At 48.5% G+C, this 15,939-nt stretch overlaps 2 protein-coding genes across 2 annotated transcripts; both read left to right on the top strand.

Annotated features, from left to right (window-relative positions):
• Positions 1–13,164: 13,164 nt before the first annotated feature.
• Positions 13,165–13,991, top strand: LOC129784475 (perilipin-3-like). The gene is made up of 2 exons (XM_055804134.1): positions 13,165–13,238; positions 13,732–13,991. The coding sequence occupies exons 1-2, from the start codon at positions 13,179–13,181 to the stop codon at positions 13,933–13,935; spliced, it is 264 nt and encodes an 87-aa protein (XP_055660109.1). The 5' UTR covers positions 13,165–13,178; the 3' UTR covers positions 13,936–13,991.
• Positions 13,992–14,977: 986 nt separating this feature from the next.
• On the top strand, positions 14,978–15,805 carry LOC129784474 (perilipin-3-like). The gene has a single exon (XM_055804131.1). The coding sequence runs from the start codon at positions 15,015–15,017 to the stop codon at positions 15,792–15,794; it is 780 nt and encodes a 259-aa protein (XP_055660106.1). The 5' UTR covers positions 14,978–15,014; the 3' UTR covers positions 15,795–15,805.
• Positions 15,806–15,939: the final 134 nt, after the last annotated feature.

Raw genomic sequence — 15,939 nt, forward strand, 5'->3', positions numbered from 1 at the left:
GAGAACCCACATCCCCCACAACTTCCAGATGCAGGACAGTTTAACAACAGATTTTACCGTTTTGGACTATTTCGGACCGTTTCAGCATCACTTACACCTCTATAGAAGTGCCAGAAGAAGGTCAAAAAAGCCACTTTAAGACGCAGACCTGAGCCTTCTTGCCTTGATTACTCCATGTCCCATTAAGCTGACAAACAAGGGTTATCTATCTGAACAGTCAGCCATTCATGTCACGCATGCTCAGATGCTAAATGTGTTTGTGACAGCACCTTGTTGCCTTGCATTTGACCCTACCATATGTCCCATTTGGGTCCCATCTCATGTCCATTTAAGAATTATACACACACGTACATCCTTCTGCCCTCAGCAATTCCCATCACAGCGTGCGGAAGGCAGCCTGACTGTAAGACACGGCCTGTTCAAGGAACAGGCTCTGGCCAGTTGCTGCGTATGACTAGTAGCGTCCCTAGAACTCTCAGTCAGGAAACAAGAAGCCCACTTTCTAGAGGAAGTTTTACTCATTCAGTGAATCCACACACTGAAAAAACTGTGCTGCACCCTACACACTGTTCGGTTGGGTCTACAAATCACTCGAAATAAGGCTCAATTCTAGATAATTCTAGCAGTGGAACATTGATTTCACTAGAGGTTAAATTATGTATGCTCTCCTTTTAAGGTCCTCTCTTCTATTAAAACAAAAAACATTGCCCAAGTAGCTTACAGAGAACTTGGTGTCAGTGAGATAAAGCCCTGGGAGCTTCAGGTTTCCTCAGACTATCAGGAAAAAAAACCTGACTTGGTTATGTTGCAGTTATCTAAGAGGCTGATGAGTTTTAGTTTCCTCCCTTTCAGATTGTTTCAAGCATTTCTTTTCTTTGGAGTTACAATTCTGATTGAAAACACTGTTCTGCTGTCTGGTAAATGCCCCACGCTGTGAAGAAACAATATCTCGGTTCTCCTGCCAGCGGGGATATCCAGTTCAGTTTATGAAAACTTAAAGCATTGTTGAATTCATTTGCAAAATGATGCAGTTAGCAAGACAAAATTCGAACAGTCTCCCAGCCCATGGAAATACTGTTCAAAGTGAAGTTTTGGCATAATGTTTTAGGAGAAACAGAAGTCCAGGCACACACATAAGAACTACCAGCTGATAAATGTCATTAAAACAAGTATTGGATGAAGAACTGATAGCTGGTCTTATCAGTTCCAAAGGGGCCAAATTTATCCTTGGGTAGGCAGCGCAGTCTTCCCGTTACAGTTACTATGACTCACTATCCATCCCTGACAATGCCTTTACAGCACTTCCCAGGGAAAAATAGAAGGGGGTCTGGTCCCATAAAACCACAAGAAGCATCACCAGAGGTACAAACACCCTAAATGTTTAAAAGACTCATGGTAACAGCAAGCTGCTTAGCTTGCAGAAGGCTGGCGAGGCTCAGGGACGTGCACCTTTGACTTCTCCTCCAGCTAATCCCCCTGGCTCCCCTCCACACTCACCAGCCCAAGAGGCCACATCTGCTCTGTCCAAGAGACTTGCTGTGGCTCTGAGGTCATCCCAACTATAGAGAAGACGCAGCTATAGAGGATTAGCTACATGCAGCTACAGAGGGGATCCCTTGCGAATCATGAAGGACACAAGCAAGACCAGGGAAGGGAAAGAGACTATTCTACCTGACACAGGCAGAAAAAATGCCAAGAACTGACCTTTTACCCAGCTAGCTGTTTATTGGCCTCCCATCACTAAGAGTTGAATGTCCTCACAAATTGATGGGCAAATAACTTAATTCTGTCTTCCACCTTTTCTAAAATAGTTTGATTTTTATGGAGCTTGGAAATCAGTGCTTAGATGTGGAAACCAGTGCAGGAAAACATGGGTCCCAAAGCAAAACTATCTGAGCTGGGGACACAGAGTCCTCATGTTCCCATTCAAAGCCTTAACCTTCTACTGCTCAGCATCCATGAACTTCCATCACTTCGCTGAATGTTCTTCCTTTTAGCATTTGAGGCCTTAACTGAATTCTGCCATCTCTGTCCTGGGGTTTGTACTATGTTTCTCTTCTAGCACATGATGCATTGTATGGCTTAACCTCCTGAGCTGCAGGAAGTGCTCTGAGAGCCAGGACTCCCTGAACCAGGACAGCTGGTCAGAGAAAATCAAGATAGCTAGAACATACTGCTTTTAATCATTTTTTTTCTGGCCTTTGTTACAGGTGCTTACATTTACGCTTTTATGTGTGCAAATATGTATTCGTTGCACATGTTCACAGGACTAGTGATGATTCAGTCATGTCACATGCACCACCACAGCAAGAGACTTTCCCCTAGGTTGAACAGTAGGGCCCATAGGTAAGGGCAAGTGGTCTCAGCAGGTATGTTCAAGTTTCCACATGCATTGGGATGATGCAGTTATGCTGCATCCAGCAACAGGAACTTGGCAGATTTCATTTTACTCTCCCTCCATGCAAGGCTCTTTTGTGGTGGAAGCTGAACAAGAAGCAGTTTCTCTCTGCTGCTTCAGCAGAGAGGCTCTGTGATTCTTCAGATTTCCCTAGGGAAAAACATATCTGCCCTTGGCAAAACCACTGTCTGCGCAACAGATACCAACAACAGGTTAAGCAAATACTTTTAAAGCATACTATTTATTTTGCACTCAGTTGTCCTGTATGAGATCTTCACCACTTCACAGAAGACCAAAATGAAAGAGATGATGCTGGAGTTCAGGACAAACGTTGCCCTCCTTCATGCTCCCACAATTTCCAAAATAACTGGGGTAAAGCTAGCCAAACTCCAAGACTGGGGAGTGCAATGGAAAGCCTGTGTTCCTGATTACTGGGGATGCCAGAGAAGGGGCCTTGGCAACGGCCTGAGGTGGAGAGGACACTTAGCAGGCCCAGATGACATTCACTTGCTCATCTATTAAAAAACAACCAGCATTATATTAACACACCCTACCTCTACCTAAGGCATGAGGCAAGAGTGCAGCATAGAGGGAGGAGCAGATGGGTGTGTAGAAAACCATCTTGCAGCCTGAAAAGCAGCAGAAAGGTGAACTGGAAGACTGGGAGAGCAGCCAAGAAGCCGTCAGGCTGTGCCCTGCAGTGAGGGCAAAGCCGGCTGGGGCTCAGAGCAGGAACCTGCCTGAGCTGCTGCCACCTGCCCTTAAGCTGCTGGAAGGGAAGCAGGAGCTGGGAAAACCTTAAGGTGAGATGGGCAGCCAGGCAGCAGGAGACAGGCAAGTTCTGTTTCTGCTGATGCGGGGTGAGGGCAGCAGAGAGCTGCAGCATGCCCTGAACTAGGAAAGCGCTTTGAAGACTTGGAGAGACCAGGGTTGTTGGTTGGGAGACAAGAGCTGGTCTGAAGCTTTTGGTTTTCAGAAGGCCATAGCACTTTGAAGGCTGCTGCCTTTGGAAATTGTCATGCAAAGACTGGTGACTCACAGATGGGTAGCATAGGACAGGATCCAGCAAGAAGTCGTCTTCTGCCATGGCCCTGCCTCCATCACTCTGCTCTGGTTCTGACACCCAGTGCTGTGGGACCATCCCAAGGACACTCAACATTCCTTTAGACTGTGGCCTTGGACAAGACTGCCATGATGAGCACCAACTACTGGTGTGGCTGACAGGAAGCTCGAGCATGAGGGCGAAAGAGTTCTTTGAGTTGATGTGACCAGCTGAAACTATTTCTGCCACTGCTACTCCAAGGATTGCTCACTCCCAGCAAGGGGAAACGGTGGAGGAGATGAAGACTGGAACATGAGAAAGCAGAGTCTGCGGGCAGTGGAGAGAGATGGGGCTGTCAGCAAACATCTTGTGGACTTTGCACAGCAATGAAACGCAAAGCTCACAGGCTGACGTGTCCCCTCAGTGAGCTCCAGAAATGCTGCGCTGCAGCTCCTAAAGGAGGCAGGCATGCCTGAGCTCGGCAGTCCAGAGCATCTCAGGCAGCTTACTGGAAGCCCAAGGGCTTTGCTTGACTTAACCAAGGAACAGAAATAAAAGCAACCCATGCCTCACCCTTGAATCATCTCTTCTCATGCCTGTGTCTGCCCCAGGGAAGGTGACCATGGGATCACAGCAGGTTACTAATGGAGTAAATGCGAAGATCAACTGTTTCCTGTTGCAGCAGATGAACACTTGCAGATGGGGTGCTTCAGTGTCACATGTGGCCTCTGGTCCCCAAAGGGACAATGTTGAGCTCTGACTCACCGCAGAGCAGGGAAAGGAGCTGTGCCTGACAGTGGAAGGGACTGATCCTCCAAATCCTCCACATACCTGCATGCTTTCTGCTCAACAGAAATCCAAAAAGGATTGGGACCACTGAGAAGCATGCAGCTGGAGAGGCCTCATCCACATGCAGACCCAGCACATAGCTGGAACAAGAGCTGTAAGCTAGCAGCAGGGCTGCAGAGGAGTGGGGCTTCCTGTCTGCCACCTGGCACAGGAGATGGGGGTTATACCTGGGGATCACCAGAAGAATTCTGCCCCATCTCTTGACAATGCAGCATTTGCACAAAGGCTGCAGTTCCTGATGTGATGCTGCCTTTTGTGGGAAGTGCTGCCCAGTGCCACAGGGCTCCTTCACTCCAGCCAACACAACTCCCTTTCTCTTCCCCAAACATATTTCTCTGCTTCCTCCTACACCCTTCTCACACCCACCAACCTTCTTAGAACCGATTTTATCTCAGCTTTAAGTATGCAGCGTTTATACATTAAGAAGAATCACAGAAATGATCATGCAAACCTTTGCTCTGAAATTGCAATCTCCAGATTTTCAGTATTGTGACATTGCAGGCAGGTCTACCCCTGGGTAGGAGCTCCAAACATTGGTATTTTGACCTAGTATCTAAAGCCACACTTTAGATATCAAACACCCTCTTGGAAATTATAATTACCAGTTATCCCATGCAAACCACTTGCCACTTTGCTCACATTCATCTGTGCCACATTACAAGCCACATGAAGGTGTACCGTGTGGATAGTGCCGTTTCACCCATTTAGGTGATGCAATACAACCTATGAGACTTTCACCATCACCAGTGCAACTGGCCTACTTGGGCACTTCACACCCACAAACTAACTGACAATTTGCATTATTGACACTACTTGAGGATGTAGCCGCTGTCCATATACATGCCACCATTCAGAAAAGCACAGGACTAGTTTCTTGATTCCTGGTTCCTGCAATAAAAAATAATTTCATCAGATCTTCAGGGGACAGACAAGAACATCCATTCTCACCCCTACACACATCACAACCTGTAAAATCCACCATGTGACACCCACTAATCAGCTTTGATGAAGTCACTGAAGACTTCAAAACTGCACTTTAGCCTGTGAAGGGAATGAGATCAAAGGAGAGATTACACGCTGCCAGGGAATTTGTTAGACAAAAGGTTCCCAGGTGATGCTCGAATATGAAGTTTACATCACACAGACAAAACGCACAAAAAAATCTTTGCAGCGGTGCAGGCGCACTGAGGCAAGAGGCAAAAGCCACAATTTGTAGCTGGGCAAGTTCAGAGTGGACATTAGGATCTGCTTCTTCACTATGAGTGTCATACAATACTGGATCCAGTACCCAGAGAGGCTGTGCAAGATCTCCATTCCTGGGACATCTCAAGACTCAGCTAGACAAAGCCCACGGCTGGCCTGACCTGGCACTGCTAATAGACCTGTCTCAAGCGGCAGGTTGGAATACCTGAACTCCAGAGGTCTCCTCCGCCAAGGACTCCATGATAAGTCTGACTCAAGTAAGGAGGGGGATTCCTTCTAACCTCAAAGCTCAGAAGTGATAATTGTCTACATTTTTGCCAGCTTAACGGCACATTTTCAAAAACCATTGACAACCTCCTGCTCCCCGTGCCTTCCCAGCTTACTGTGGGCAATAAAGAAATAAGACCCAAGGTCTCCTGTGTTCACCGGCCAAAAACAAGGTGACTCAATCAGTTTAATAGCTTTAGAAGACTTCAGATAATTCTTACCTGTGCCTCAGTTTCCTCCCCCACTGATCTTGAAAACAGACAACAGGAAGCTTAATTGATGGTTTCAAACCAGGTTTTGAGATCTGAAGGTGAACAAGCACAGATGGAAAAGCAAAGCATTAACTACAATTGTCATTGTTTCTTATTGCTATTAAAAAGCCAAAACTTCCCCCACCCAGGCTCAGTCCTGCACTGCTGGGCCCTCTGCAAGTATAAAAATAAAAGGCAACTCCTATCTTGAAAATCACAGCAAACTTGAGAAGCAGCATGTTTCACCATCGCATATTTGCTGTAGCCAGGCAAGGGCTGCGAGCGGGAGAGCATGTCTTACTCATTGAGTAGTTACAGCAACCATGCTGCAGGGTAGAGAGATTTGCCAAGAAAACATCACAGCTTAGTGATGTTTTCACATCACAGACCCCACGTCCTGCTTCTCTGGAACTTCTTGACAACATCGGCGCTGCCAAGCCAGGAGCAGCCCTGCAGCAGTTGGCGCGCTGAGCCCCAGCACCCACGCACGGACTTTCCAACCGTGCCACTCGCTGCTCACGCAGCCGCTCTTTGGAAGAAGCCGAGCAGCAGCTGGCCCTGCACGTGCCCACCTAGGGGACAGATCCCCTGCCCCAGCACCCTCCTTCCACACCGCTCCAGTGCTACGGCTAAACCCGGGCTGACGCGTTTCACATGCCGCTGCAGACGACAGGCAAGGCCCACGCTGGAAGCCATGTCGCCGGCAGCACAGGCCCCCTGCGCCTTTGCTGCAGCACTTGGAGGAACGGCTGGCTCGCTCTCTGGCCAGGCCTCCCCAGCTCCCTGAAGCGAGGCAGCGCCTTCGGGTCACCATGGTGGCAAGCAGGACCTTCCAGCCCTGAGATTTAGCTGAAGGAAGGGACGGGCATGCAAATGGCAACAGGAGCAGTGCCTGCAGGCTGATGGGCTGAGCCCATTTCACAGCTGCAGATCCCCACAGACCTCCAGGGCCTGTCCCCCCCCCGCACCCCACCATGCTGGGGGTCACGTCCCTGCCCACGGCAGCTGCAGGGCAATGCACCCCGTGGCCCAGCCCCAGGGCCAAGGCGCTGGAGGGATAGGGTCCCCGAGAGACCCCGGCAGGCCTGGCCCCCCGGGGGGGGCAGACAGCAGCACTGCCACCCCACCGCCATCAGCGCCCCACAGGCCCTCACCTGCCTCCCTCACCCCACACACCCCTCCCACCTGCTCCCCACTGGCCAGGCCAGCACTTGCAGTGTCCCGATTGGCTCCCCTAGCTGCCCATCAGGCCCTGCAGGTATTTAAGCAGGGCGAGGCCCAGCATTGCCTGTCCTGTCAGCGCTGGGGAGTAGAGGAGGCAGGTAAGGTAGGGCTGGTGGGGAGCGATGTGGAGCTGATGTGGGATTGGGGCTGGGAGGGGACTCCCCAAGGTGGCCCCTTGCTTCCTGGGGGGGCTTGGTAGCCTCTTGGCTCAGGTGGCTCCTTGCAGCCCTCCCAGGGACGGTGGGTGGAGGGTGGGCTCCATCCTTAAAAGCCCTTGGCTCCTGCTCTAGGGAGCTCTAAGGCTCAAACCTACCTCCTGAGGGGCTGTGTTCCCCCAGCTGTGCCCCTAGGGCTTCTCCAGCTCCAGGGAAAGCTCGGTGCTATGGCTCTGCTGCTATCCCCATCTGTGGATGAGGGGGGGGGTGTCTCTTGGCTTTTTGAAGCCAAAATTGATGTTTTGCTGCATCTGCTGGGCCTTGGGGAAGAATTGAAAGGCTTCAAATCCTTCCCTAAAGGCTTATTCCTAGCCCTGAGATGACATCTTGGTAACACCAGGGGTCTCTGATCTGTGACTGAGCATGTGTCTGAAAGCTCTTTTCTGCTTGTTGTCTGCTGAAGATCAAAGCTGGGCAGGGGGGTCCACAGGAGGTGGCTCTCCACGCAGCTGTGCAGGGACAGTGTGTGCCATGTACCCCAGACCCCACCGCTGATGTGTGCTGATGCCAGGGGAAGCGGTATGTACTTTAGGAGGCAGGTGGATCAGCTGGGCATCCCCTTCCTGTTGACAGTGCTGCCAGACCTGCCTGTAGCTATTTCACATGACTGTTTGGTGTGGGCATGATAATAGTGTTAACAAAGGGGGGTGGCCTGAGCGACCAGGTAACCTCTTGCTTGCTCAAGAGCACAGTGTCTGTAGGGTTGGAGGCTGCAGCCACACACAGCTTTGCTAGCTTGCTGGCAGCAGTACTTGGCAAACTGGCTTTGTGTTTCTCAAGACTGGCAGGGTTCTTAAATGTGGTCATGACTACCTGAAACTGTGCATGGCTGTGAAGGACTTAAATTACTGAAGCTTGTTCTGCTGAAACTTCCAGATAAAATATACGCCAAAGAGCAAGCAGAATGCTTGTTGCAGCTTCTGGCTGAAAAGAAGTCTGTCCTCATGGAAAAACTGGTGAATGGAAAGTACTAGAAAGCTGAGAAGCTGTTTTAATTAAACTCCTTCCCCTCTTTCCTAAAATCTCCAAATTCCAGTAGTTTGGATAGTTTATACACTCACTGTCCCAAGGAATTACTGAGCTGGTAACAGCCATTGGCTGTGGTGCTTAACTTCCTTTGGAAGTGGGGAGCGGGGGGGAAACCTGCCTCCACCTGCAAAAGTGGCTTTAGTCTTTGAGATTCCCTAATGCTGATGGCTTCTCCAGAAAGGCTAGATGGGCACCTCTGCCAGCAATTTTGAAAGTAGTGTCTTAAGGTCCAAGCTGAAAACAATCAGATCCTCCTCCTAAAGCTAACTCTGCCCTCGGAGCACTTGCAAGCGACTCCCTGGGTGACGGGCAGTGCCATTCCCCGCTGCAGCAGGCACCCAGTGACCCAGTCCTGCTGACAGTTCATGGTAACTGGGGTATCGGTGGCAAATCTTGAAAAGAATGTAAATAACTACTTCAACCACAAATTAATGCCTCTCCTGTGATTGGCCCTCCCTGCTTCTATCTAAAGCACTAAATTTAGCTTTGTTTTCCTAAATGGTCATTAAGGAATTGCTAGTTAGGCTACTGAACCAGGCATCCTAGCTATGGCTCCATCTGTCTTCCCAAGGTAAAACACATTTAGAAGGGAGAAAAGCTTCCTGAACACCAAGATCCTACCTCTACGTCTGCAGGACAACATATCAGTGGGCCATCTTCATGGAGCAAAGTTTATTCCCACAGGAAAAATTAAAACCTTACACAAGTTAAAGAATTAGCTTTATGGTTGTTGTCAGTGATGGAAATCAAGGGAGGTGTTTTACCCCAGCAGGAGAGTACAGCTCTGACAGGCTAGCATGTTGTGCTGGCTGTGACAGGCTGGCTGAGGCAGGGAGAACAGGTAACAGCTTGACAGTTCTGGGGCCGATGCCCTGGCTGTTTCACTGAGTTCAGACTTGTGCCAGATTGGGCAATAATCAGCAGTTGTGTTATTGTGCCATGCTAGAAATGTGCACTGAAGAGTTTCATCTTTCTGAAACTACCTGTTTCAAGAACTTTCTCCAGCAGTGACTTAGTATTTCTGATGTCGCAATGGTATGAAATCATCTGATCATTGTTTTCATACAAAGCAAACTGTAATGCTGTTCTTGCTCTTCTGCCTGGTGGTTTCCATGTGTGGGCTCTGCCTGCTGGGACTCCCACTTGCAACTAACCTGGCCTGAAGCTGTGCCTTTCTCCAAAAGATTTTGAAACTGACCCAGCATTGCTACGCAGTGTGCTTTCCTGCAATCTCTGAAGCAAATCAAGGTCTGCTCAGCACTTTTGCAGGGCAAAGAAAATAAAACCATGCTGTGGGCTCACGAAGACTTGCCAGTGCCACAAATACTGGCATTGCAACATACTCCAATTCCTCCTACACAGAGAAGAACAAATCACGTCCTAACATGATTGTGCTGCAAGGATTGTCACTGACACAGTTGCATCCAAAATTAAGATGGGCTCCTAGTGCTTCAGAGGTTGATTCTAACCTTGTACTGGTTCTTACATCAGTGAAGACGTTACTCCTGACTTATGCCAGCAGCTAGAGTATTTTTGTTGTTGTTTTTTTTTGCTGCAGTGTCTCTCTGCTAACCCTGACAACAAGGCCAGCAAGACACTGCAGTTTGAGGTTTTTCCCACCTGTCTAGAAGAAAGATAACTGAGCCAAGGGGGTTGTTTGTAATGGTGTTGAAATAGCTGTGCTTTGCCCTGTGACAGGGCTGCAGACTGGTTCAGCCTATTTGGCTTCAAATAAACCAGTAAACTTGCCCTAAAGCACAGCAAGAAGAATAACCACTAACTGAACAAATGCTGTGGACTTTGGGACTGAGGCCTTATGTTCAAACCCTGCTTTTGTTTGGAGCACTTCTTTAGGAGCTCTCCCAAGACGAATAAAGTTAAGCTGTATTTTTGCTGTGCTGTTAATTAGGCAGCCCCTGGGCAGGGTGGCTCTCACAAGAGTGCTGGCTCTGGGCTCCTCACTTGAGAGGCTGGATGTCCTAACTTTTTTGACAACTTCTGCTGTAGATATTCAGCACTCCATATCTCTGCCTTGCTTGGATCTCACCGAAATGCTGACTAATTACATGATTAATGCAGCAATACTTGACATCCTGCCAAGCTACCTCCTGAGATGTCTCCCTTAGCTCTAGCGATAGTCACTCCAGGGCTAATGAATGCTTGTTTCGCTACTTCTTCCCCCGCTCTCTGTTCCTGTTTCCACAGCAAAATAAAAACCGAGCACAAGAAACAAGACAATAGTCTCTGTCACAAATCAGATGGCAAGGTTTTCTTTTTTTTTTTCTTGGGTAGAGTCCACCAGTGTGCCTGGAGCAGTGCTTGGCCTGAGAATCTAGTTTGTAAGGAATTTTGGTTTGGGGTGTTTTCCATTGGAAAATGCCACAGCAATTCTAAGAATAGGAATTAACCGGCAAAAGAAAGAAAAGCAGATGCTGCACTGAAGAGCAAAATGCTGAAATCCCTGCTGTGCCTGACTAAGGCTCAGAAGTAATCCTGGATTTATCGCATGACACTGGGGTGTCCAGATACCAACCTAGGTCTATGCTGGGGAAGCCAATACATGTTCAAGATATTGCCCAATTCTTATACTTGAACCTTTTTAATCCCATTATGTAATGAAAATACTTCTGAGACTTGGTTTCACAGGAAGTGAGGAGAGATTTCCTGCCTAGCTGCTCAGTAGGATGGGACTGCAAGTGGCAAGGTAGCCATCAGAATGCTGCAGCTGAGAAACCTGGCTCACTCTTCTAGAAAAACTTCAAAGGATTTCCTTATCCTTGCCAGAGCTGTGAGACTGTGGAGTTGGCAGTGGTGGTGGGGAAGCCGATAAGTCACCCACTATGAACACAGGTATAGGAGGAGAAGTCTAAAATGACTCAATCTTAATGTCCTTTGCAAAGGATATTCCAGAGGAAAGGGGGCTATGAACACTGAAGGTTTTCAAGAAAGTAAAGTATGCTTATTGCTGTTTCAGTGTCTCTGGCCCTGACACCTTTCTGGAGGGGAGCTGAAGTCCTGACAGTCTTTCCCCTGACTCCACCCACCCGCCAAAGAGGAAAACTAAGCCACTGTAAAACCCATCCCTACTTCAAAAGAAGTGGGGGAAATCTGAGGGCTTTTCCCCCTGAAAGGGTATTATGCAATTTCAGACAGTTTTTTTTCAAAATAAATATTTCTGGTTTTAAACTCAATTATTAAACTGTTTGAGCTTGCCACATTTTGAAAATTTAAACAATTACTTATAGTACTGACATAACAAGACCTGCTGCAGCTGCATTTCAGCAGGGCTTGTTAGGAGGACAGTAATCTGTCATGACTGAGTGAGACACCATTCAGGGATTCCACCATGAGCCCTGCTTCTGCAGGGTGTGTCTTTCCTTCAAGTGCCCCCTGGCCAGCAAAGAGCCCCTGCAGTAGGAAGCTGAACAGAAGTATCTGTAGCAGAGTGTACTGGCCTTGCAAGGCCAGGTTTTGGGGGCAGGGGGGCTGCAGGGGTGGCTTCTGTGAGAAGCTGCTAAAGCTTCTCCTATGTCTGATGAAGCCAACGCCAGCTGGCTCCAAGATGGACCTGCCGCTGGCCAAGGCTGAGCCCATCAGCCCATGCAGAATGATGGATGTGCTCCAGCTAGGTTCCCTGGCAGCCTGTGGTGAAGCAGACTGTCCCCCTCAGCCCATGGAGGTCCACGGTGGAGCTGACACCCACCTGCAGCCCCTGGAGGACCCCACACCAGAGCAGGGGCTCCTGGCAGGACCTGTAGCCCTGTGGGGAGCCCTGGCTGGAGCAGATTTTCTGGCAGGACTTGTGACCTTGCAGGGGACCCATGCTGGAGCAGTGTGTGCCTGAGGGACACAAGCTGGAGCATTTTGTGGAGCAATGTCTCCTGTGGGAGAGACCCCAGGCTGGAGCAGGGGAAGAGTGTGAGAGGTTCTCCTGAGGAGGGAGGAGAGGAGCAGCAGAGACTGTGTGATGAACTGGCCGCAGCCCCCATTCCCTGTCCCCTCTGTGCTGCCCTGCCCAGGGGGAGGAGATGGAGAAATCAGGAGTGAAGTTAAGCCTGGGAAGAAGGGAGGGAAGGTGGTTTAAGATTTGGTTTTGTTTCTTATTGCCCTACTCTGGTAATAAATGTAATTTTCCCCAAGTCAAGTCTGTTTGGCCTGTGATGGTAATTGGTGAATAATCTCTCCCTGTCCTTATCTTGACCCAGAAGCCTTTCATTCTATTTTCTCTCCCCTGTCCAGCTGAGGAGGGGAGTGAGTGGCTGTGGTGGGCACTTGGTCTCCAGCCAGGATCAGCCCACCGCACAGAAAATGCATAACAGATAAGATAGTTCTCACCCACTTCCAACCTGCAACTCTGAAGCTAGTCACATGTTACCAGCAACAAAATAAGTAGGATGATGATTTAGCTTAATGTATTTGGCTGTTCAGGGATTGAGGGAGGTGACTGAGTACAGTCTTTGCCCTACATAAATACTTGCACATCATAAATCATGCAGCCTTTCCAATGTCTTCACACCCTTGCAAGAAAGATTAGTGCTGCTACAATAATGTTCTCGGGACATGTGGAATGATGGATCCCAACTTTGTTGCCCTCTGATTTTTCACCAGTTTTGCTAGGACTTGAATTCCACTGGAGGAAATCAAGTTGTGCTTGTGCTGTTATACTCTTGGTTTTCCTTTCAGCTGCGGTTGAATTCAGCATGGCATCAGAAAAGAGCACAAAGAAAGATGTGCTGAAGGCTGAGGAACAGCAGCAAGTGGTAGGTGCCAGGGCAGCTACTGCTCTAACATGCAGCAGTTAAACTACCTCATGACAGATACACTGGTAAACTAACTCCCAGTGCCTCAAAACCAGGCTGGGAGTAACAGAAAGATTAACCATATGAAACTGTGGCTAAATCTAAACTTGGTTAGTACAGAACTAACTTTTTTGCTTAAGAGAAAACTTCAGGGCTGGCTCAAATAATGCAAATAATTCTGAAACATGAGCTGTTATAGGTCCTATTTCCACATCAGGGGTTGGTGCTGAAACCTGGTTTGACTCAGAATTTGTGAGCTCAGAGCCTGAACTTTTAATCCTGTCTTGTCACTGATGTCCTAGTAGTCTTTGAGTGAGTCTTCAACTGAGTTTAAGAAGGATGAGGAAGATGGACTGGATGCCGGCTTAGGACCTTTCAGGATAGACACATGGCTTGTATTCGCTCAGCAGCTTAAGGCTGGGTCTCTAATGTCACTTATTCTTTTGGGTTTTAGAGTGCTGTCAATCGGGTAACCAGCTTGCCCTTGCTCAACTCTGCATTTAACCTGGTCTCGTCTGCCTACAACTATACCAAGGAGACCCATCCTTACCTCAGTGGTGTCTGCAATGTGGCTGAGACTGTGGCTGCTGTTGCAGTAGGTAGCGTGGTTGGTGGGGCACAGCCCATCCTGAACCAATTTGAGCCACAAAGTAAGTGAGGAGGCTGGGGTGACCCTGTCTACGCTAGAGGAATAGGTGTGGAGGGAGTTTCATGTGCCTGTTGGGCGATATCCATCTCCTATAGCACACTGTTGTAATTAATTGTAGCACCAAGTCTTCCACTCAGCACCTCCCAGCTGCTCAATGAACCTACTGAATTTCATGGATATGAAACCATTATGAGCAGAAACAAAGTCTGGCTGTTTTTCTGTGGTTGCTTTAAGTCACTAAACAAAAACTCCCTGCTTTCTCCTGTATCACTCCAAGTTATGAGCATCCCAACTGGTATTAGCAGTGCCCGTCTTGGACATAGCTCAGTCTCCCATCCCAACACTTTTCAACCCTTTAAACAAACTGCCCTGCCCTGCAGGGACAAGTATTGCGCTCCAGTGGAGCAACGTACTGCCAACAGCTAGAAAACTGGAGAAGCAAAATGGAGACTACTCGAACCTGTCACGTTGTAGGGTCTGTTCACTTTTTAACAAGACCCCTCACCCCAAAATGGTGATTATTTTCTTTGGCTTGCTTTCGTGAGTGCATTCTGAATTGGCTATTGTAGGGTCAAAAACCCCTCTCTAAACTGAAGAATAAACTGGTACCTGTTGTCTTTTCTAGTTGCACTTGTAAATGAATATGCCTGTAAAGGACTGGATCAGCTGGAAGAGAACTTGCCTTTTCTTCAACAGCCAGCAGATAAGGTAAAGTAAAAGCCTGGGGAAGCTATGACTTGATCTCTTGCTTGATGGAATTGTTACAAGTACAGAAGAATATGCAGAAATAAACTTCAGCAGCACTGCTTTGTCAGGTCAGTCCCTGGTATGGGCTGGAGGAGGCACTGCTAGCTGATGAAAGCTGGAGAGATACCTTCAGCATGTGGAAGTGAACATGTCCATGTAAACATAGGTGTACTGACTTCCCCAGCTCTCTCACAAGACTGCAAATGTAACTTAATCATATGTAAAAGCTACTTTAGGGAGGCAAAATCTATTTCAGGGAAAGAAATACTTTTCTCTGCTTCTGCCTGTTGTAGGTAATCTCTGACACCAAGCAGCTGGTTTCCACCAAAGTGACATCTGCTATGGATGCTGCCTGTGAGGCAAAAGAAGCAATGGCTGATAAAGTGACTGAAGCTGTGGACCTAACTAAAAATGTTGTTGGGGACAGTGTCAAGATGACCAGGTCAATGGTCACCTCCACTGTTAACAGTGCTGTGGGGGCTGCCCAGGGTGCCAAGGACCTCGTGACTAACAAGGTGACCGAGGCAGTGGACCTCAGTAAACACATTGTGGAGGACAGTGTTGGACTGACCAAGTCTGCAGTCGCTTCTACTATTGTCAGTGCTGTAGAGGCTGCCCAGGGTGCCAAGGACCTCGTGACTAACAAGGTGACCGAGGCAGTAGACCTCGGTAAACACATTGTGGAGGACAGTGTTGGACTGACCAAGTCTGCAGTTGCTTCTACTATTACTGCTGCTGTAGGGGCTGCCCAGGGTGCAAAGGATCTTGTGACCAACACAGTGACTGAAGCAATGGACCTAACGAAAGGGGCTGTTCAAGATGGTGTTGAGAAGACCAAATCAATGGTCACTTCTACAGTCACTACAGCTCTGGATGCTGCATATGGCACCATTACTAGCAAAATAAATACAGCCTTGGAGCAGAGCAGAGAAGCTATCCAAGAGAGTGTGGAGATGACTAATTCAGTGGTGACCAACAGCATGAGCAAAGCCAAGGCAGTGAGCCAAGCAGTGGCAGGTGGTGTGGGATCTGTCCTGGGTATATCAGAAGATCTGGTGGATCACTACCTCCCAATGACAGAGGAGGAACTAGGTGAGAAAATGCTTAGCTGGCAGTTGTAAACACAAATCCTTTCCCACATGACTAGAGCACCTGACACTGCAAGATTCCTCTTCTGAAGTAGACAGGTAGCTCTGAATTTGTCACCAAGTTGGCTGTCTGTCAACACTGGCTTGCCACGTGGTATGGGACAGAGATCAAGCATTT

Source organism: Falco peregrinus, chromosome 5 (assembly GCF_023634155.1).
Source record: "Falco peregrinus isolate bFalPer1 chromosome 5, bFalPer1.pri, whole genome shotgun sequence".
NCBI classification, from domain to species: Eukaryota; Metazoa; Chordata; class Aves; order Falconiformes; family Falconidae; genus Falco; species Falco peregrinus.